The 23405-nt window shown below is 40.7% G+C and overlaps 1 protein-coding gene across 1 annotated transcript in view; it reads right to left on the bottom strand.

The window, feature by feature from the left end:
- CSMD3 (CUB and Sushi multiple domains 3) overlaps positions 1-23405 on the bottom strand; it is a 1852015-nt gene that overhangs the window by 117054 nt on the left and 1711556 nt on the right. The window contains exons 57-59 of the mRNA XM_033933128.1: positions 16280-16453; positions 11743-11925; positions 5649-5825 (exon numbers count right to left, since the gene is read on the bottom strand). Of these exons, the coding sequence (XP_033789019.1) occupies positions 5649-5825; positions 11743-11925; positions 16280-16453 (534 nt within the window). The remainder of the gene's footprint in view (positions 1-5648; positions 5826-11742; positions 11926-16279; positions 16454-23405) is intronic.

The following is a 23405-nucleotide window of genomic DNA, read 5'->3' as shown; positions in this document are numbered from 1 at the left end:
TACAAAGAGCCGCAATGGGTAGACAAGGGGGTTTGAGATATGATGATGTCAGCGGATGTTGCCCAATCCGATCCCAAGCTCAGGCAGAGCTGGGGCCTTTCTTATCTGCTCTTCCCAATCCAGAAGAAGCCTCCAATGGCTCAGGAAACCTCCGTTTTGCTCTTCCCAGCCCTTCTTTCTCCTCAAGCGGCAGATGCACAAAACTATCACTGGTTTCTTAGTTGCAACACTCTGAACCATATCTCCCACTGTTCAAGATCCCTCTTATTTTTCACATTTTCCAGTAAGACGCTGCTGCTTTCAGCGCGATACCGCGCTGCTGAGACGTGCGCTGTTGGCTGTGCTGGTCCTCTGCCCCGGAACAGGAATTGACTTAAGAGGGGAGCAGAGGACCGGCACAGCCAACAGCGCGCGCCTCAGCCGAGCGTACCATGTCGGAAGCAGCAGCGTCATTCTGGAAGATGTGAAAAAATAAGAGGAATTTTGAACAGTGTGAGGTCATCAGAAGCACTGTTCTGAGCCGCATCCACGTGGCGAAAGAGCTGCATGTGGCTCGCGAGCCGCAGGTTGCTGACCCCTGACCTATCCCTTCACTGCTTCCTGTTCTCTACAGGTGAGACTTCGTATCCTTGCTAGGTTTAACTCATCTTCAGTTTGTGACTCCCTGTTGACCACAGGCATGGATCATTTCCCTGTTCTGCTCTCCCTGACTCCAGGCACATTCCTGTTTTCTGGGATTGCTTCTCCATCACCTTTTGTACTGCAGCACTTCCTTTGCTATTCAAATATTCCAGGTAAATGATCACCCCTTCATGAGATTCTTTGCCACATGCTTACCCTGAGTTCTGGAAGCCCAGCAAGGATCACAGTTTGAAACCTCAGAGATTATACGTTGAGTGGGAAAACATATTCCAGCAGCATAGAGTGCACTCATACTAAGCTTCTTTGATTGGGCTGCCTACATGATATTGCTCCAGTGGCCAAGGAACAATCATCCAGCTCAGGGAGCCAAGCTGAGATCTGGGAGATGAATGCAATTATACTAAGAGCCAAGAACAAGGGTTTAGCAATTAAACATGAGTAACACCAGGGAGCCAAATCAAGAAACACAGACTTTGCGAGACAATGTGTCCCTTCTCCCCGTCCCTCAAACTTTGTCAATGATCTCCTGCCACCTCTTCTTACTGCTTCTGCTGTGGTACTTTTTTAGGCTCATTTAGATCAGTGCCCATTTCTACCTCCTGTGAGATATAATGGGAATAATATTTTAATTTTTGTGAGGAACTGGAACAGTGCTACTCTCCATTCCCCTTCAGTTTAGTCCCTGACTATAGTCAACAGAGAGATTAGAAATATTAGAAGAAAAAACAGGAATGAATAATAACCACATCTAGCAAGTGTCCTGTAGAATGAGTAGACCCATGAAGACAACTGTTAAAAAGAGCAATCAAGAAAAGTCAGATAATCAGAGTAATCGTCAAGGTGAATGTGGCTCTTGCGGATTATAACCAAAGATAAAGGTCAGAATACATCTATTGCCCACACTGTATTAAACCACTAAAATCTAACAAAAAAGAAGATTTAATGAATCAATTCAAAACTAAAGATTAGGAACTACAGAAGAGAGGACATCACAGAAAATCATGGATCAGATCATATGATCTCTTATAACCTACAGTTATTACAGATCCCCATCCTGGGGTCAAGATTATCCATTCAATTCTCAGTGTCCTAATGATTTCTCTTCAATTTCTAAAAAAAAACAGATGAGGTGGCTAACTCATTAACATTGAATGGATTAAAATTAACTCTCAGAAACGTCTACTACCAAACATCTATCAAATCTTCCATGTTTCACTATGAAAGGTACTACTTAGCCGTACTCCATGTCTAGTAAAATTCTTAGAGTAATCTTAGATAATTACTTATCATTCCATTCTCATATCTCTAGAGTTGTTTCTTCTTCATTCTTAAAACTTCGCCAGCTTCATTTTCATTCGGTCACTTTTAAATTGTGATTCACTCCAGATTATTTTATACTTTTTTGTTTTTTTTCCTAAACTTTATTATATTTCTCTTCTAATTAGTCTTCCTCAATATCAACTTCATCAACTTCAGCTCATGCAAAATACTGCACTCTGTTTGCTTTACCGACAATCTTTACCTTCCCTTTTTAGTCAATTTGTGCCAGTTTTTGTCATGGTTGATTTACCTTGTCTGTCTGTACTGATTTTTGAAATGTCACCCTTGCTTTTAATATTGTAAACCACTTTGGTTTAACATTTTTGTTAATAATTGTGATATATCAAAAAGTAACTAACTGTACCTGTCTCCTCAAATCACTTCATTGGCTCCCTATCTATTTCCAAATACAATTCAAACTCCTCTTACAGACCTACAAGTACATTCACTCTGCAGCCCTTCAATATCTCTCCTCACTTATCTCCCCCATTCTCCTCCTCATGAATGCCATTCATCAGGTAAGTCCCTCCTACCCATACGCTTCTCCTCCACTGCCAACTCCAGACTCTGTCCCTTCTATCGTGATGCATCATTTGCATGTAAAAGACTGTCTGAGTCATTACATTACATTACTGACTTCTATTCCGCCTGTACCTTGCTGTATAATGTAACCAGCTCCTTAATTGTAACTTTTTTCCTGGAAATATCCAGTTATCTTAATTGTAACTTTTTTCCTGGAAATGTCCAGTTATCTTCTAATGTAATCATTAGAAGATAACTGGACATTTCCAGGAAAAAAGTTACAATTAAGATAACTGGATATTTCCAGGAAAAAAGTTACAATTAAGGAGCTGGTTACATTATACAATTAAGGAGCTGGTTTCATAATAAAGTTTTGAGAAGAGGGTACAAGATAGGTAGGAAAATTAGGAAAACGTCAGATGAAGCAGGAAGATTACGAGGTAGTTAAAGAGTGGAAGCTGGTTACATTGTCGAGTCTTAGGGGGATAATACAGATAGAGAGGGTATGAGGGGGGAATTGCAAGGGGGGAGGCGAAGGGGGGTTAAGCTATCTGGATAAATTTTTTGAATAGCAGGGTTTTGATTTCTTTTCGGAACGTTTTGAAGTCAGTTGTTGCTGTGAGCAGGTTGGAGATGTAGGGGTCCAATTTTGCTGCCTGTGTTGCTAGCAGATGGTTGTATATCTTTTTGCGCTGAGTTCCTTTGAAAGGGGGGTAGGAGAAAGGGGACTGGGTTCTCCTTTGTCTGGATGAGAGGTTCCGATTTAGGCGGTTATTTAATAATAATAATAATAATAATAATAACTTTATTTTTATATACCGCCAGCTATCTTGCGACTTCTAGGCGGTTTACAGTAAAAGAGATTGTGAATACAATAAAAGAAAATGTAAATACAATAAAGAGAAGCTTTACGTACAATGAATTAAGGAGTTTAGCAGTGTACATCTCAATACAATAAAGAGAAACTTTACGTACAATGAATTAAAGAGTATAGCAGTATACTTCTCGTACAATGAATTAAAGAGTAAAGCAGTCTACATCTGATAATGTTAACAACAGTTTGTGTGTTGCAAGGCCCGGAAGTGCCAAGCTGTTTGCTCAGAAGTAGAAATATTCCGTGACTTGAATAGAGTGTTCGTAGTTAGTGATTAGGGGTTGGGGTTAACAGTTTGCAAGTTTAGTTATGTGATGATGTTACGAGGGGGGTTGATGTTCCAGTTCGTTGCCTAGGTGTTTCAAGAATAGGTAAGTTTTTAGGTGTTTCCTGAATTCTTCATAATTGTTTGTGTGTGCAATGAGTTTTTCTAGGTCTTTACCCCATATGGCTGCTTGATATGATAGCAGTTGTTGATGGTGTCTCTTATATTTGCACCCTCTAGCCGGTGGGGAGACAAATTTCATGTGTGTTTTTCTTTCGTGTCTGTTGGTTGGGAATGAGAAGAGCTCTGTGATGTATTTTGGGGCTAGACCATTTAATACTTTGAAGCAGAGACATCCTAGCTTGAACTTTGTGTGCGCCTCCATCGGCAGCCAGTGTAGGAGTCGGTAAGAAGGGGTTATGTGATCGGACTTCTTCAGCCCGAAAATCATCCTGACTGCTGCATTTTGTATCAGTTGTAGTCTTTGCATTTGCTTCTGGGGGATCGTCAGATGGGTGATGTTGCAATAGTCCAGGTGGTTTAGTATTAGGGATTGTACTAGCATTCTGAAAGCTGAAGTGTGGAAGTACGCCTTAATGGACTTAAGTTTCCAGAGAGTGAAGAACCCTCTTTTGATTAAGGAGTCTATGTGGTCCTTCATGGTTAGGCTTTGGTCTAGTATTACTCCTAGGATCTTCATCGTTGGTTGAATGGGGTAGTTTAGATTGTTAATGTGTAGTGATGTTGTCGTATTCTGTGCGTGTGGCGAGGCTATGAAGAATTTAGTTTTTTCTGAATTGAGCTTCAGTTTGAAGGTGGATGGGTGCAGTTCCATTTAGTGCTTTGAATAGTAGGCAGTATAGTTTGAATTGAATGCGGGCTTGTATAGGTAGCCAGTGTGAATCTAGGTAGGCTTTGGTGATGGTCCTTATGTCAGGCTCTATCACTAGCAATATTCAAATCCAAGCTAAAAGTCCACTTTTTCAAGACAGCTTTCAACTCCTATCTACTGATTTCTAGCAGTAGTTTTGTGGTAATACCACTAGTGTTCAAACTGCCAAATAAAAGTGCATATCATTTTATTACATCTTAGTAAATATCCCTCTTATTTAATATTAGGCTTTTGCTTTTTGTACTGTTAACTGCATTGCTGTGAAATTATAAAAAGTAGTATAGCATATCACTAAGGACATCACTTTATAGAGGATTTTTGTGTATGTATGTAAATGACTTTATTTTTTGCTTGTTTAGGGTCCCTTTTACAAAGCTGCAGGAAATGTACCAAAAGCCATTCAATTTCTATGGGCTTTGGTGCATTTACCGAGGCAGCATCGCTACCACATCTTTGTAAAAGGAGCCCTTATTTTTATTTACTGTTTAATCCACTTAATCTAAACAATATTAATCTAAGCAGAGCATAAAATATTAAAAATACAAAATATTTTTTAAAAACAGAATTTATTGTAATCATTCAACGTTAATAAAAATTTCATAGATGTCTAAAAACACTGATCCTTGAACGTCAAGTTTTTTTTTAAATATACCATACCATTTCCTAGATAGTATCAAAGTGAGAAAAGAAGCAGATTCTCTAAAAATGAGCTTGCCGCTAAAAAAACTAATTTGAATTGATACCAACCTAGTCATCCTAGGGGAGGGAACATACTATAAATTAGTCCCATTAGACTTTAGATTTCTTTCAACTCTTGTTCAATTAGTCCTATAGCCAAAGGAGTCCGGTCTAGGAAGAGGCAGTACAATGGTAGTGTGGGCAGGAAAAAGTAAGGAGATGCTGGGCATGGCATGCAGTTAGTGAAGGGGAAACAGATGCTGCTTTGCATCCCTCCATATGCTGCCTCCTAGGTAGATGCCTAGGGCCAGCTCTGGAGAATATCATCTCTGTCTGCATGAAACAAGCTTGCTGTTACTTTCCAAATGAGGCTTCCTCAGCTGTATGAAGACAAATTATATCCACATCTTTTTCACTCGAGCATTTACAGATTAGCCACTGAAAATAAAACTTACTTGTGCAGTTGGGCAAGGCTCCAGACCAAGTTCCATTGGCAGTGCATTCCCTCACAGAAGATCCAGATAGAATGTATCCTTCGAGGCACAAATAAGTGACTGAGTGATGGAATACCGTGCCATCCATACGAAATACTTTTGCATTAGGAGATGTTCCTGGATTACCACACTGCACGGCTATTAAAATATGGTAATTTGAATAAATCAGCATTAAAAGCGGCTATACTGCTTTTCTCATGTCAAACAGTCAACTGCCCATTTTGCGTTCCAGTTCTTGGAATGACTGATCAAAAGAATGGCTTAATCAACATAGATATTTTCATTTTAAAATCTCAATTTATGCAATAAACATTAGCATGAGCATTTAATCCCTCATGTACACACTAAAAATAGTGAGCTATCCAGGAATAGCTTAACATACTTGTGGAAGAGATTTTGCATCGGAATGCAAAATTTGCACTTTCATTTATGCACTGTATCTATCTATATCCATCCATTTATCTATATCTGTCCTTATATCTATCAATCTGTTGACATCTATAAATACAGGAAGTTTATAGGTCAAAGAAATAAAGGTTAAACTTAGATGACAGTATAAAAAAGAAAATATAATGAAATATGCAATGTAGAATCAAAAAAAAATAAAAATTGAAAGCTTAGCTTGACTGATCATGATCCTACAGAGCTTATAATAGATTTTAAAACTAGTTTTCCCTCTTTTTATAGCGATAGTTCTGTTGAATGGATATTAAATGCAGGGCTGTGCCATTTAAAGAGATGAATGCTTCTTTCTAGCAGAGTGGAACACGATACAGTAGACAATAGAAGAAGTAAGATGCTGAAATTTTATGCTGCCATTCAAAAGCAATTTTGTCAGCTATGGCTTGATGAGAATTGTTCCTTATTTATGAAATCAAAATGATTGAAACAACAAAAAATGATTCTTCATAAATATTCAGGTTTTTTTTTCACAGTTCCGCTATATTTATTCTAGACAAGTCTATAAATAAGCACCAATAGTAGGTGCCAAATACCTTTGTAGGTTACAGAATAGTAGCATGCTATATACATGGACAACAGATGCCACTAATTGGCATAAGGACCTCAATTCAACTTGTCACAATTAGACCTACCCTACCTGGACACTATTCATTTCTTCTATTACTAACCTTAATAAAACTATTTGGTTTCTAGTCTTAAAAAGTCTCCTTCAATGAGTACTGTGACAGCCAAATTCCCATAGGCTAATGCCCTTGGCCAAGGATCATCAGGCCCAAAGTAAAGGAGGAAGGAGAAATGAAAAGGGGGACGGGACTTGTATACTGCCTTTTTGTGGCTACATGTTCAAAGCAGTTTACATATATACAGGTACTTGACCACAATGCTAGTAAGCACACATAGTTTAAACTAATAAAATAAAAGTAGGAACAAGCTGATTCTACCACCCATTAACTAATGGGTGCTACTGACCAAAGGGTAATCAAATGCCTAAGAAGGAAAGGAGTATACAAGAGTATCATCTGACGTTCTAGAAAAAGAGTTGGTGGTCCAGTGGCATACCAAGGGCAGGGAGGTGGGTGGTCCAGCCTGTAATCTTTGGGCCGCTGGAAGCATCTGTGAGCTAAATAAACTACCTTTGGTGGCCCAGAAGCTCTTCTTCTGCTGCAGCATTCTGCCTTTACAAGGACAGGAAGTTGAAGCAGAGGGAAAGCTTCTGAGGCCACTGAAGGTAGCGCATTCAGATGACTGATGCTGCTTATGGCTCGAAGATTGCAAGTGGCAGCCTGTAGGAAGAACAAAAGAGAGAGAGAGGGGTACCCATCCAAGGGAGGGGGAGAAATTCCACACGATTGGGAGGAGGGATGGGTAAGAGAGAAAGCCACCAAACTGGGGAGGGGAGAGTGAGGGAGAAGGAAGACCAGAGGAATGAAAGGAGAAACATGCCAGATCATCGGGTGGAGAGGGAGGAAAGGAGAGGAGAGAAAAGAGATGCCAGACCTGGTGGGGGGGGGAGGTAGAAAGGAGATGAAAGAGATGCCACATTATGAAGGTAAGGGGGTGGAGAAGGGAGTGAGAGGTGGATGGGAAGGAGACAGAGATGCAAGAACAAGGAGTGAGGAAGGAAGGAAGGAAGGAAGGAAAGGAGAGACAGTGTAAGTACCTGCATATAATGTGTACAACACTGCATATGCCTAGTAGTGCTATAGAAATGATTAGTAGTAAAGGAGACCACCTTCAGTACAGCATTGAGGGGAGGGGTGGAGACACAGAGAGAAGAAATAAAAATGGAAAAGGGGTGAAGCTGCAGTGAATTATTTAAAAAGGAAAAAGAATAAGAACATCCTGTATGGAATTCAGGGAGTAGAGAGATAAAAATCGAAAGGAGGTGATGCTGGTGTGAATTATGTAAAAAGGAGGAGAGGGAACATCCTGGATGGAAGGGGGGAGGACAGCTGCCATATGGAGAGAGATTGTTGACAGTGGGTGGAAGGAGACGAGAAAGAGGGAAGATGCTGGTTGGAAGGGAGATAGAAGGCAGACATTTGATGGAAAGAAGAGAGTGAAGAGAAGATGAGGAAAGCAGAAACCAGAGATGGTAAAGTTAGATGAAATATTTCTTTTCTTTTTGCTTTAAGATAAAATAGTATTGCAGCTGTGTTGATAAATGTTTGTAAATAGAAAATGGAAATAAGGTGATCTTTTTATTGGACTAATTTTAATACATTTTTGACTAATTTTCAGAGACCAAAATTCCCTTCTTCAGGTCAGGACAGGATACCGTAAAAGCAGCATACTGTACTGATCTGAGGAAGGAGGTTTTGGCCTCTGAAAGCTAACTGAAAAGTATATTAGTACAATAAAATGATATTATCTTATTTTCTATTTTTTTTAAAAATTTCTATTTGTTAATCTGAAATGGAAGATTTGGTTCTTAACTCAGTAATTTTCCTTCTGTCTTCTGTACTGAAACTGTTGTCCTCCCTTAGTCACAAACTTTGCAGAAGGGTGTCACTCATATCTTTCAACTCCTCCCTTCACCAGTGGAGAATAGCTCCTTCTTCGGTTAGTACCAAAGCAACTGAACTCTACTGAAAGAGAAGAAAATATAAGGAGGGGCATGGGGAACTTCTCCTGAGACAACATACATTTCTGTTCTGCTCATAACTCATAGAAAAAAAGAATTTAGGAATTTCCAGGATCCAACCTGCAGTGTGCAATTAACACTATTTCATAAGAAACACCACTATTGCATAGCACTATTGCATAAGGTTCAATAAAAAGAGTGTTGCGCTTAATAAACTCTTTACTATTGTTTGTTTGTTTTTTATCATGTGATGGACTCCAGCAATGTCCAAGGCAACAAAAAAGCAAATTACTGAAGTAAGAACCTAATCTTCCATTCTGTTGCAAAGACATATGATTCTGTACTGAAGCTGTTTCGATTGATATTCTATGTTTCTATTGTTAAGGTGTATGGGGACAGAATTAAAGATCTCAATCTGTATACTTTGGAGGAAAGGCGTGAGAGGGGAGATATGATAAGAATATGTATGCTTTTGTAATCCACTTTGGATAAAGACGGACTAGAAATAATAATAAATTAAACTAAACATATATGCTCTTGCCCAGGGGATGACTTCCAGGGTGGCCACAGTGCCAGGCTATGGGCGTCGGCATCACTAAGTTCTCTCTGATCTGCTTCCTGAGCTGCTGTTTGCGTGGCTCAGGAAGAGAGACATGGCCTCTCACTGTATTGAAGTGTACTCCCATATATTTTAGCTGACTCTTCCTGAAGTTTGCAATCCAACTAAATCCCTGAAGGAGATCCACCAAATGCTTCAATCCAAGCTCGCCTTCCTGTCTTAAAGGTGTTTTGATCAGCCAATCATCCAGGTATGGGTGAACCTGTATGTACATCCTATAAAGGTGAGCTCTATTACCCCCATCACCTTGGTGAAGGTGCATGGGGCTGTGGCCAATCTAAAAGGCAATGCCACAACCTGGAAGTGTCTCTAGAAAAACATGGAATCTCAGATATTTTCTGTGATCTTGAAAAATGGGAATGCAAAGATATGCCTCTGTTAAATTCAGTGAAGCTAGGAATTCCCATGTCTATCCCTAGGCACTATTATGCTAAGCATATACAAGGGGGTGCTGAAAAGTTCTCAGCCCAACCAAGAAAAGAATAACATAGATATGGTTCAATCAATGACCTGAAATAATCTTAAAACATAGAATTTTGTTTCTGCAATGTGGCACTTAATGAAATAAGCTAACACTCTTTTTAACTACTGTGGTAAAATAATGCTCAGAATTTTAGGAAGTTGATTTGTTGGGCTGAAAACTTTACAGCACCCCCTCATATGCCTGCAAAGGCAACCAACTCCTCCTATCTATTCATTCCTTCTCATATCACTCTGCTCAGCCTCATTGTATATAACAACCATCCACCAAACTCCCACATTTCTTAAAATTCAGAATCAGATGTATGAGAAGATTCTGATGAATCAGTCAGATCACAAGACTTTCATATGAACTCCTTTGCTACTCCATTTTGTCACTTGCTTCTAAATGTAATTGTACCATTTTGAACTTGAGACTCTCATAGAATTTCCAGGGATTGCTTGTGTAAGTGACAGGGTTGGTGTATGGTCTTTGCTGGGGGCCCTTGGATCTGGGAGGGGCTTTGCTTCAGTGGCATTTTGAAAAAGGATCTTTAATCAGGGGTATGAGATGGATGGAACTGATTTGGAGGTGGGGGTAGCCTGATCATGGCAATTCTGAATGGGAAAAAGGCTTGATTGAGATAAGAGGCGTGTCAATGCTTTGGGCTGTTAGGTTGTCCTTTTTTTTTTTTTTGGGGGGGGGGCAGTTACCTGATTGCCTATAGTTTTGATGGGGTATAAGGTACAGCTGTACTATCAGCAGTCATGACATCTAGCATGTGGTAACATCCCACACACTAGCTGTCAGTGTTGGCCACACCTTATCTCCATCCATGACTCTTCTAGATTCGCTACTAGTATGTTTTTTTTTGCATTTGGCTGGTAGCCATTAGAATATCTGTTCTAACAGCAACTGCACATTAATACCTGTTTTAGATGCTTAATATAGCATAGTACAAATTCCTCTTACTTTGCTAATAATACTGTCGAGGTATATTTTAGAACAGTTGTTCCCAACCCTGTCCTGGTGGACCACCAAGCCAATCGGGTTTTCAGGACAGCCCTAATGAATATGCATGGAGCAGATTTGCATGCCTGCCACTTCCATTATATGCAAATCTCTCTCATGCATATTTATTAGGGCTAGCTTGAAAACCCGATTGGCCTAGTGGTCCTCCAAGACAGGGTTGGGAACCACTGTTTTAGAATATCAAAAATTATAAACCTTCTCATTACAGGGGTATATCCTAAGGGACATTAGATAAGTCAGAGTGTTTGGTTGTCATGAAACTGTAAGTTTTGTATTATTTTTTTATTTACATTTATCATACTCCATCTAGTATTGTAAAGATAGGTGAACTGTCAATGAATAAAGAATATGAAGTAAAAAAAACACTTTCAACTGTGGAAACTTGCCAAAATCCATCTTGCTAACGTAAATAGTTCCCGTAACTATGTTGTCCATGAGAAACTACTAAACCATGACACGGTATCAACAAGAAATTGCTAATAATGGGAAAAGTTGCACAACCTTTCCTGTTCATAATCATTCCCAGTACTCATGTTGACCCTCAACTAATTGCCAAACTATCAATTCTTGTTGTGTATGTAAACTTGCAACTGCTAACTCTCACATGTCTGTAAAATTGTGAATTGTTAAGTCTCATTGTGTATGTAACCCTGTAACCTGTTTTGGGGTCTTCTGGAAGGACGAGCTAAAAATAATCAAATAAATAAATAAAAGCTTTTCATTCAAAATACATATTAACAAATTTATGTGCCAACTTCAATCACCATGCAAATTTGTAACTGTTGGTAATCTGTAGACATATTAATATATACAAAACACCTAAAACCAACATAGCCTCCATGTATACATCTCCAGGTAATTTTATATAGCACAAGAATATAGGGCTTGCACATTTTACCTTTACATTCAGGATGCTTTCCTGTCCATGTACCATTGGCCAAACATGTCCGTTCTTCTGACCCATGTAAGATATAGCCAATCTCACAAGTAAAATGTATAGTGCCTTTAACTCTGAAGTCACTGTGCTCCCTTGAGCCATGGGCTGGAATACCTGGATCACCACAAGACCCCGCAGTATCGCCTGTAAATTCCAAGGACAATCTTTTATTTAGCCTCTTGCCAAGAGTAAAAGTAAATGAAGATAGTAAAGGATTAAAAGAAAGGAAACAGAAAAGGTACGTGTTACAAACGAGTATAAAGTATTTATAAGTACATACAGATAAGGGAATTAAAAATAAAAATCTAAAAGTCTAAATCCTTGTCTATTGTCTATGCATCCCTTCTTTATAAAGCTAATATAATTCATAATATTCAAATCACAGGCAGGTGTTTTTTTTCAATATTAAATTATGTTTATTAACTACTACATGCTGTACAATATACACATATGGACCCTGTGCTAATGGTCAGCATGTTCTATTGGCCAATGGATCTTTTGGAATAAAAAGGACCATGCAGCATGCACAAATGCCATTTGCACACTAACTATTAATACATAACCCTCGCCTTTTATATAATAATAGATTGGACTACAAACATCAGCCCGTTTTAGGCAGAACCAATAAACTGGAATTCAGACACCTGCAATTTTGGTAATTCTTTAGAAAAGGATCTGCCGTCATGCAGTCTTTTCTAAAATATATGCACTTATATCTAATCTAATTCTTAGTCTTATGTACCGAAGCATCTCCAAAAATTAGGAGCTCAATTGGGTTTACAAAATAATATCACAAAGGAAGATCCATTAACATTCATTGGAGCTATAGCCTAAAAAGCGATGAAACATAGAGGATTTTAAGGTTTTGCAAAAGATCTGAAGAGATAACCACAATCTAATTTGAGGAGATAGTCCATTCCATATCGCAGTTAGCAAATATGGAAAGGAGTGTGAAATTTTACTAATGGACTAAGTGAAGCAGAAGCAAACAACAATAGAGGCAACTCAGCATCATACACATTTAAGTTTTGGCACTTAGACATCTAAACTGAACCTAGTCGTGTAAATGCCAAGAAAGGCTGCAATCATTCAGCATTATCAAATCTGAAGGGATTAACACCCCCTCCCCCCTTTATCAAGCTGTGTTAGAAGATTTAACATGAGTTGGTGAGGTAAGTGCTCTTGAACTAAGGCCAGTACTGGGCAGACTTCCATGGTCTGTATATGGCCGTTTGGGGGAGGATGGGCTAGAGAGGGCTTCAATGGCTGGGAGGGTTTAGATGGGCTGGAGTAGGTTTTGACAGTTTTGGCAGTTGGAACCCAAGCACAGTACCAGGTAGAGCTTTGGATTCTTGCCCAGAAATAGCTAAGAAGAAAAAATTTAAATTGAATCAGGTTGGGCAGACTGGATGGACCATTCGGGTCTTTATTTGCCGTCATCTACTATGTTACCATGACATCCACTGAAATTCTATGAGTTTTGGAGTATTTACCACGGAGATAGGGGTGTTATTTCTTAAATGGGGAACACTCCTTGAAACAGCTTACAATGCGAAGCGCTGAATTCACGTCAAAGCACCATTCAGTATATCCACTTAAGATGAGATAAGTTTTCTACTAATTAAGTTATATATTTATTTCAACTATATTTAAACAGTAAGAAAATTATTTAAAGGCCGATGAGGAGATTGGCTTCTTGTATGCTCGAGTATTACATGAAATATGACACTCGAGTGTAGCCCAGAGGCTGTATACGGATTTGAATGAAGTTTAGAAGGATTTTGCTATGAGGTGAAATAAAAAAGAAAAAATAAGTATGAAATTCCTGTGAATAATGAATGACAATAAGAATATTAAGATACAGTAGAGTGTGGCATTAATTGAGCTTCTATGTATTAAATATTGCCTCCACTCATAAATATTAACACATTAAAGCCATCTAATTCAGTGATCGGAGTATTTACCGTGCCAGCTCATGTTAAAAACCTCTAGCACAACTTGATAAAAGGGGCCCTATGAGGGCATTCTTTCTTAACCCCTCCTGTAGAGCACTGCTGAAAACAAGTGCCTTTACCAAACCTGTATATACCCAGGAGCAGTTGTATATCTTGATGTTGTTCTCACAGATCGTAAATGCGCATTTCCCTTCTGAAATGGGGAATATTTGTATATGTTTTGGTTCTTCACTAATCCCCAAACCATGCTCCCTTGACTTTTGTGACCTAGACTTTTGTGATAGTCTCAAAAAAGTTGAGAGTCCTTCAGAATACGGCTGTTTGCCTCATTTTTGGTCTAAAAAAATGGGAGCATATCACTCTCTTCTATCGAAAGCTCCATTGGTTGCCATTAGAATCCAGAGTATTATTCAAGTTCTCATGTATCTGCTTTAAAGCAGTTTATGGCATGCTTCTAGGCTACCTCATCCCTCATTTTATCCTGAGTTATTCTAATAAGAGCTCCCGAAGAGTACACCTGTTTGCATATCCTTCAATAAAACTTTGTCATTACAAAAGGTTCCTTGAGAGAACCTCTTCCTTCCAGGCGGCCAAATTGAATATATGGCTTGCCAAAATGATGTTAGAAGCTTCCTCTTACCTTGACTTTAGAAAACAGATAAAAACACAACTATTTAACAGGCTAGAATCTTAGGGCTCCTTTTATCAAACTGCGCTAGCGGTTTAACACGCATAATACCGTGCACTAAACCACCGGCTACGCTAGCCGCTAATGCCTCCCTTGAGCAGGCATTAGTTTTTAGGCCAGCGTGGGGGTTAACACGTGATGAAACGTCATGCGTGTTAATCCCGCTAGCGGCTTGATAAAAGGAGCCCTTAATGTTGTCTATTCTTTTAACCTAACTTTTTATTTTATTTTAAATTGTTTGTATTTCTTTTATAGTTAGCATTTTAATTTGCTGAATCTTCAGAAGATTTTAATCTGGTGTATGTATTTGCACTGTGTGTATTGTGCTTGATTGATGTGAACCGCCTAGAACTTTCGGGTATGGCGGTATATAAAAATAAATTATTATTATCTTTTAAATAAATAAAATAAATTGAGTTTATTAAATTTATTCAATAATCAAGTGTAAATGCCAATATTTACATTGTAAATTATGAATCAGCCTTCTAAAATAAGGGCTTCTGTCTGCAAATCAACATTTTCCTTTTTTTGAGCCAATTTATGAAACAACATTTTTTTTTTAAACCTGCTTCTGGAATTGAAGATGAACACACCGTTGTGCATCTCGCAGATCTATGAGGAGCTGCTGAAAAGGTCTCAGCCAAACTAACAAAGTTAGGGCAGTCTCCTTCAAGGACTCTACATTTAGTCCAGTGATTTTCTACTTTTTTTGTTCTGTTGGAAAAATATGGAACTGAAAAAAGTGGAAAATTGCTGGACTAAGTGTATAGCCTTCGATGGAGATTGCCCCAATTTTGTTGGTTGGGCTGAAACCTTTTCAGCGGCCCCTCCTATGTTTCCTTTTTCATACATTTTTAATCTACTAAAGGTTTTATATCAGTGGTTCCCAAACCTGTCCTGGGGGACAGGTATGCAAATCTCTCTCATGCATATTCATTAGGGATATCTTGAAAACCTGACTGGCTGGGGGTCCCCCAGGACAGGTTTGGGAACCACTGTTTTAAATAATCTAATCACATTAAAACTGAATGGATAAATTCAATAAAAAAAAAAACAAAACAATCTACAATAACAAAACTTTGTATTTCTTGCGATCTATGGAGACAGACAAATTATTTCCTGACCAGAAAATAGGCATAATTTTTTATCACAATATATTCAGGGGGAAAGTTATTAAGACATGATAAAAAGCAGGCTTTTGCCACACCTTGGTTTACCACAGGAGTCACCAGCCTGTAGTATCTCAGTACTGGTTGACTCAGGCTGGTGACTGCTAAGGTAAATGAATAATTTTTGCTATTCCATCTGCCTAGGAGCATTGGGTCACCAAACCACAGACTGATATTCCTGAGCCTCATATTAAAGGGGTCAGCACCCTAAAAGTACAGAATATTATTGGCCAGACAGCCCCCTCAAGCTAGAAGCCTCTGACCCTCACAAATCAAAGCCTTTTCAGAATGCTGTTCCAACTAGACTCCCTCCAACCTGATGGTCCCTCTAGTGGTCAACTCCCCACCCAGAAGTGTTCTTCCCCTAACCAAATGACAACCCCCTCCCCCTTAAATTCATCTCTCACAAATTTGGATTGATACAATTTGTTCATGTAGGAATGTATAAAGTTAAATACTACCCATATAAATGCTCAGGTCATTTTTTTTTTAAGAAAACAATTATGCAGTTACTTCTCAGTGCCGATCATATAAGTATTTTGAAAATTGCTCTTCAAATATTCTGAAATCACCAGAATCCCTTCAAGGACTCTAGAAAAAAACCCCTCTAAAAAAAGAAGTAAAGCTAGTAGAGATAATCAACACATTTTATACAGAAATGCTGAAAATGTACATGATAGTGGTACCTGAACAGTGAGGCAATGATCCACTCCAGTGTCCATTTAACTGACAAGTACGAGAAGAATGACCTAACAAGGTTCGCCTTCCAATGCATGAATAATGAACAGAAGAGCCAAATGAGAATTTTTCTCCAGAAATGATTGCATTAGGAGGAACACCAGGATGTCCACAGTCAATCACTAGAAGTTAAGACATCATAAAGTTTTAGGTTCATGATACTGTTTTTAAACAAGGCAATTATGGTTATATTCATTTGATTTTTTTGTTATTCGGCCCTTATCAGAGAGGTTCACAACCTAATTACAGAGTTAGGAAAGGAACTACAATATCTAGAACAGAAAAAGGAAGACTAGAAACAAAGGAGTTGAGGAACTCAGGATGCTCCTTCCCCGGAAAAGGTATTGTAGCCAGTGATGTCTCGTGAAGAGAAGTCAAGTTTAAAACACACTTTTGAAAAATGGAGAGAGTGGTATTTCACTAACAGCTTTATAAAATTCATTGAAAGTAAATATGAGACCAAATGGGCCATAAACCTGCTAAACTGTTATTGTTATTTTAATCTAAGATACTAGACCTAAGAACAATTATCCTGGAAAAAAAAACCCTCCCTTAACCAGACTGTATATGCACTGGGAAAATAAAATATATACAAAGTAAAAGCTACATCCACAAAGAAAACATAAATACAAATATTATTCCACATCAATTTATTGCTGTCCATTAAGAATCTGGCAACAAACAAGGAAGAATGTGGATAGTGGCTATAGGCACACATAGAACAGCAAAACAAATTGTTACCTTAGAAAAAGAGCTCTTTTCCTAAGGTAGTAATTTGCTTGATGTTTATTGAAAGATTTAATGTGCTAGAAATAATATAGATGTTTATTATGGAATGTACCGTGACATTGTTTGCAACTGGCAGAGTTTATCAATTAGGCGATTGCATGGTCCTAGTGCCTGGCTTCCTTGAAGTAAGGGATAGTATTTAGCTTTGTTGGTATGGAGGAAATATTGCTTCTTGGGAAACAGGTTCTTTTTTTTTTTTTTTTGCGGGGGGGGGGGGAGAATATGTTGGCAGTAATTTGGGGGTGCTGAGGGGGCTTGTAAGGTGAACTGGTGATGGGTTGATAGTTTCTCAGAGGGTTCCTGTGGTTATGGGAGGCAGAAATTAAATTAAGGTTCTTAAATGGTAATTCTAGTATGAATGTGTGTGTTTGGTGGGGTGGGGGGTATGATGTGTTGGGGATAGGCAAGAGGGTGTCGAATAAATCTTAATGCTTGGTGGAAGATGATGTGGGCAACTAGTAGTACTGCCCGATTCACGATTTGAATCGATTCACCAATTCATTTCAGGTGAATCGATTTGAATCGATTTAAAAACAAAAAAAATCGGCCTCCCGATTCAGTGACTGCCCCTCCCCCCTTGCCCCTAAAGCAGGAGCAGCAGCGCTGCCTCTTGCTGGCCTGCCGCTGCCGCTCCTGCTTTAGAGGGCAAGGGGGGAGGGTCAGTCGGGAAGTGCTGGTATTCAGCTTCCCTCCGGCATCCCGCGCATCCATTTATGGACCTTTCCTCCCCCTCAATCCAATACTTAAATCCTTCTTACTTACCCCTCCCCTCTCGACACCCTCCCATAATTGACACTGGTTGCATTTTCTTGTCATTCACCACTCTGTATCCTCGCTATATAACTATCTTCAACCGCATTATACAGTCTCTTGCTCTATAAGTCTCTCGCACTGTATTTTCACTGTATAAATATCTCTGCTGTATATGTACAGTCTCTTGCATTGTAAATCTGCATTGTTTTTTCCCTGTATAAACACCTATGCTGAATATGTACAGTCCCCTGCACTGTAAACTGCTCTCAACTGCATAGTACATTCCCTTACATTGTATCTTCGTTGTATATGTACAGTCTTTTACATTGTAAACCGCTCTGAACTGTTTGTGGTATTGCGGTATACAAAAATAAAGTTATTATTATTATTATTATTTACCTAATATCAGCAGCCTGCAGAGAAGATTGCCAGTGCTAGCGATCTTTGCAAGCTACCATAGGCCTTTGGAGCTGTTTCCTCTGCCGCGATCCTGCCTCTGATGTCAGAGGAGGGGCGGGACCGCGGTAGAGGAAAGACAGCTCTGAAGACTTATGGCAGCTTGCAAAGATCGCTAGCACTGGCGATCTTCTCTATAGGCTGCTGATATTAGATAAATTGATGCCCGGGAGGTCAGGCAGAACATGCAGGCCTTCCGGGGGGGGGGGTGCGCAGTCCTTTGGGGGTACAGGCCTTCAGGGGGGACAGGCAAGCCTTCAGGGGTGGGGTGCAGATTTTCAGAGGGGAAAGGCACGGGTGGTGATACAGGCCTTCAGGGGGAACAGGTAGGCCTTTGGGGGGGTGCAGGCTTTCAGGGGGAGACAGGCCTTCGGGGGGGTGCAGGACTTCAAGGGGGGACAGGCCTTCAGGGGTAGTAGCACAGGCCTTCAGGGATGGTGGCACAGGTCTTCAGGGGGGACATGCAGGCCTTCAGGGGGGGTGCAGGCCTTCGGGGGGGACAGACCTTCAGGGGAGGGGGGCCCTAGTATAGAAATACATGGATGGAGGGAGGGAAAGGGGGAGTTCAAAGAGATGTGCATATGCCAGACTTTGGGGGGGAAGAAATAATAGGTCTAAAAACAGAGGAGAGGGAGAGAGATGGTGGACAATGGGATTTAGGGAGGGAAGGAACAGAAAGGGAGAGAAGTTGGACATAAGGGATGGTGTAGAGGGGAGGATAGAGATACTGGATAGGAGGGTAGTTTGAAAAGAAAGGGATAGATGGTGGACCTTGGGGTGGTGGGGAAGGAGGGAAAGATGCTGGATGAAACGGGAGTTGAGAAAAGGTGGATCTGTGGATGGAGACAAAAAAAAAGAAAGATGCCAGACCTCCGGGGGAGGGAAGGGAAATGGAAGGGGAGGACAGAGATAGAAGATGGATGGTTAGCACGGAGAAAGAAGAAAAGAAGGAGACCCTGGCAAGCAAGTTATCAGAAGACAATCAGAGCCTGGGACCAACAAGATTTGAATGACCAGACAATAAAAGGTAGAAAAAAAAAATTTATTTTCTATTTTGTGATTATAATATAATATAATATGTCAGATTTGAAATGTGTATCCTGCCAGTGCTGGTGTTAGAATGTAAACTTGAGCTAGGATTTAACAGAGAGAGGAAAAGTCTTTTTTGTTTATTTTGTTTACACCACAGCGCCAGTGTGGTTAGGAGAAGGCAAAGGGGGGTGAAGAAGCTATAAAAGGAGTGAAGAGACTATAAAATAAACCCACCAGGATGTTTGAAAAAAACACCCACTTGGGCAGGAAAATCAAATCGAAAAATTGATTCAATAGGCTGAATCAAATCTAAATTTTTTTTTCTTGAATCGGGCAGCACTAGTAACTAGTACTGAACAGCAGTGGAAAAAGGGTAGCCAGATGACGTCAGAGTCAAAGAAAGTGGGTCAGGTTGGGAAGGATGCCCACAAATTATTTACAAATAACTTTATTTATTTATTGAGCTTTATTAACCACCTTTATGAAGAGATTCACCCAAAGCAGTGTACAGCAGGTATAATTCAACATAAAACTAACAATTTTGTTAACAGCATAACAGTAGTAAAAAGACCATGAATACAATGAAAGAGGTAGAGTTAAAATCATTAAATTAAAACTTAATAATAGGACTACCATGAAACAATTTCAATAATACATTTATTAACAGCACTAAAATTCAAATAAAAGATATAATATATACTTAAAGGACGAAGCATTATACTTATGAAGCATCTAATAAGCACAAATCCGAGCATTCAAATAACATAGATCATGATTTCCAATAATACAGCTTTTCCTATAGCTGAGGAGTGGTGCAGAGTACTTTGGGATAAACCAATGGGAGACTAAACTCAAAGCAAGTTGCTTATACAGATAAACAAGGGATAAGGGACAGATTTAGTATGTGTGGCAAGCTAGTCCTGGTCCAGAATGAGTAGTATAGGCTTGTGGGAAGAGCCAGTTTTTTATCTGACCAAGAGGCACATTTTTAAAAAGAGAAAAGCATCCAAAAAGTGGCATAAAAGGGCAGATGGATGATTTTCTTGCCAAAATGTCCAAATTGCCTGCAGTGACCTTATGTGTCTTTAGGCGCCTCTTTAGTCAGAACAAAGGTACATTTAGTAGGGAGACTACTATAGGTCAAAAACTAAAGCCCTCTTTTACTAAGGTTTTAGCACGCATTTAAGGCCTGATTCTCTAAAAGTGCGTCCCGATTTTAGGCAGCTGTAGACGTTCTACAGCTGTCTAATCAGCCAATCGGGATGCACGTTTTTTTTTTTTTTAAATGCTCCCCAGGCAGGCCGCCTATATTGAAGGCGAGGCCCGCAAGACACCTAGGCCCTGATTCTGTATAGAACGCCGGGGAGAGGCGTCCTATTCAGAATCGGCCTAAACTAGACACGGCCCGCTACACTTATTGCGGCAAGGGATCTCTCTGCCGCTATAAGTATAGTGGGCCGTGGCCCCCTGACCGATCGCTGGCAGGAGGGTGCCCAAACCTCCTGCCCAAAGACGCACCCTCCTCCCCGACACTACCGACCGCCCCCCCCAACACTATCGACCGCCTCCCCCACCCCCGACATTACCAATCGCTGGCAGGAGGATGCTCAATCCCTCCTGCCCGAAGACGCACCCTCCCGACACTACCGACCGCCCCCCCCGACATTACCGATCTCCCCCCCCGACAATATCGGTCGCTGGCAGGAGGGTGCCCAATCCCTCCTGCCTGAAGATGCATCCCCCCCGGCGCTAACAACCCCCACATCTAGAGCCTGGGCCAATCAGGCCTTAGGCTTCGGCGGGATGGGCCGGGAAGGGGCGGGCCCGACTCATTTCGACGAGGCGTGCCTGCTTGCTCGACGTGCAAGATCCATCTGTAAGAACAGGTTTGGTGGAGTGGGGGTTGTTAGCGCCGTGGGGGGGTGCGTCTTCGGGTAGGAGGGATTGGGCACCCTCCTGCCAGCGACCGATATTGTCGGGGGAGGGGGGAGATCGGTAATGTCGGGGGGGCGGTCGGTAGTGTCGGGAGGGTGCGTCTTCAGGCAGGAGGGATTGGGCACCCTCCTGCCAGCGATCGGTAATGTCGGGGGTGGGGGGGGCGGTCGGTAGTGTCGGGGGGCAGTCGGTAGTGTCGGAGAGGGTGGTGCGTCTTCGGGCAGGAGGTTTGGGCACCCAACTGCCAGCGATCGGTCAGGGGGCCACGGTCCGCTATACTTATAGCGGCAGAGAGATCCCTTGCCGCGATAAGTATAGCGGCCGCGTCTACTTACAATGTAGACCAGCATTTTGCTGGCCTACATTTTTAAGCTTCTCATCTACTAGGGAGATGCGTAGGGCCGCCTAGGTTCAGCCTAAGGCCCTTAGACGAGCTTAGGCATCTTGCGGGTCTCCCTAGGCTCCCAGAAGCGCCTTCAGGCCTGCCTGGGGAGCATTTAAAAAAAAAAAACGTGCATCCCGATTGGCTGATTAGACAGCTGTAGGACGCCTACAGCTGCCTAAAATCAGGACGCACTTTTAGAGAATCAGGCCCTTAGTGCATGCTAAATCAGCGCATGCGCTAACCGCTAATATTTATCACGCGCTAAAAAGCACAGCACACCTTAGTACAAGAGGGGGTAAGTTTTCAAAAATTTGATGTATTGAGGAAGGGGTTTGAGGGGAAACATAACTGTTGTGGGAGATGCCAATGGTGTAGTAAAACACTTGTAGGAAAAGAGTGGGTTGTGCCTGGTAAAGAGATAGTGGTAAAATCAAGAGAAAATACTAACTGTAACAGCACTTTTGTTGCCTACGCAATAGTTTGTCCCTGTAACTTGGTGTACATTGGCCGTACTAATAGACCAGATTAAATGAGCATAAATCTCGAATAATAAATCAAAATTTACAAGCTCCCAAGGTCCAGCACTAGGTCCAAAAGAAACATCCAATAGAGGGATTGAGATGGCGGATCATTTACCAGTTAAAGCAGGGGAGGGCGGGAGGTAATGTAGAAAGGGCATTGAACTTTAAAGAACAAAACTGGATATATCATCTAGATATAGTTATTCCTGGGGGGTTGAATCCTGAGGTAGAGTGGGCCACATTGATCTAGTTCCACCCAATAGGGTTGCAAGTCAACAGCAGTCAATTAAAAATATTAGTGTACTTAAGGGGTTGAAAAAACATCGCTGCCATTTTACTTTGAATACACTTCCCCCTCCGTATTTGCAGTTTCCGTATCTATTGCTTTGATTGTTTGCGATTTTATGCCAAAAAAAATCATTTTCATTTTTCGGGCTATTTAAGCTCTGTGAGTCCCCCCTTAAGCCTTACCTGGTGGTCTAGCAGGTTTTCGGGGCAGGAGCGATCTTCCCATGCTCCTGCGCCATGCAGATCACTCACAGGAAATGGCTCGAGAGACTATGGGAGCTCAAGGCAGCCATTTCCTGTGAGCGATCTGCACGGGGCAGGAACGTGGGAAGATCGCTCCTTCCTGACAACCCGCTAGACCACCAGGTAAGGCTTCAGTGGGGGCTTACAGGGCTTAAAATAGCCGGGGGGAAGCGGGGGTTAAGGGCAGAACCGGCCCAAATATTATTTGCATTTTTTTAATATTCGCGGGCCGGCTCTGCCCCTAACCACCGTGGATATGGAGGTAGAAGTGCACTGAGGGAGAGTCGGATGACGTTAGTGGCACTGGTAGGTAACAATGTTTTACCTAATATATTCAGCTTAAATAAGTTCTAAGGATTCATCATAGGGTAGAAGTTTATTCACCTCAAATGAGATTGTACTTTGCAGTGATGAATATTTAATTGTTTGTAGGGGGAACCTTGAAAAAGCATATTTGTGAAACATGTCAGATCCAAATTCTCCAAGGTCATAAAATAAAATGAAGAAGATTTTGAGATAAGTACATATTCATTATTTAAAAAATTGTATACTTTAAGAAATATTATTAAAATATATAAGTGGAAATAAATCTAAGGCCAGTGAAGAACTTTTACACATAAGTCCCCGCTAGACAAAATATACTGTGAGCGGCAGAGGAGGTGTAACTGAAGC

Source organism: Geotrypetes seraphini, chromosome 2 (assembly GCF_902459505.1).
Source record: "Geotrypetes seraphini chromosome 2, aGeoSer1.1, whole genome shotgun sequence".
Taxonomy (NCBI): Eukaryota; Metazoa; Chordata; class Amphibia; order Gymnophiona; family Dermophiidae; genus Geotrypetes; species Geotrypetes seraphini.
Note: the sequence above shows the minus strand (reverse complement) of the source record. Positions and strands in the feature narration are given on the sequence as shown.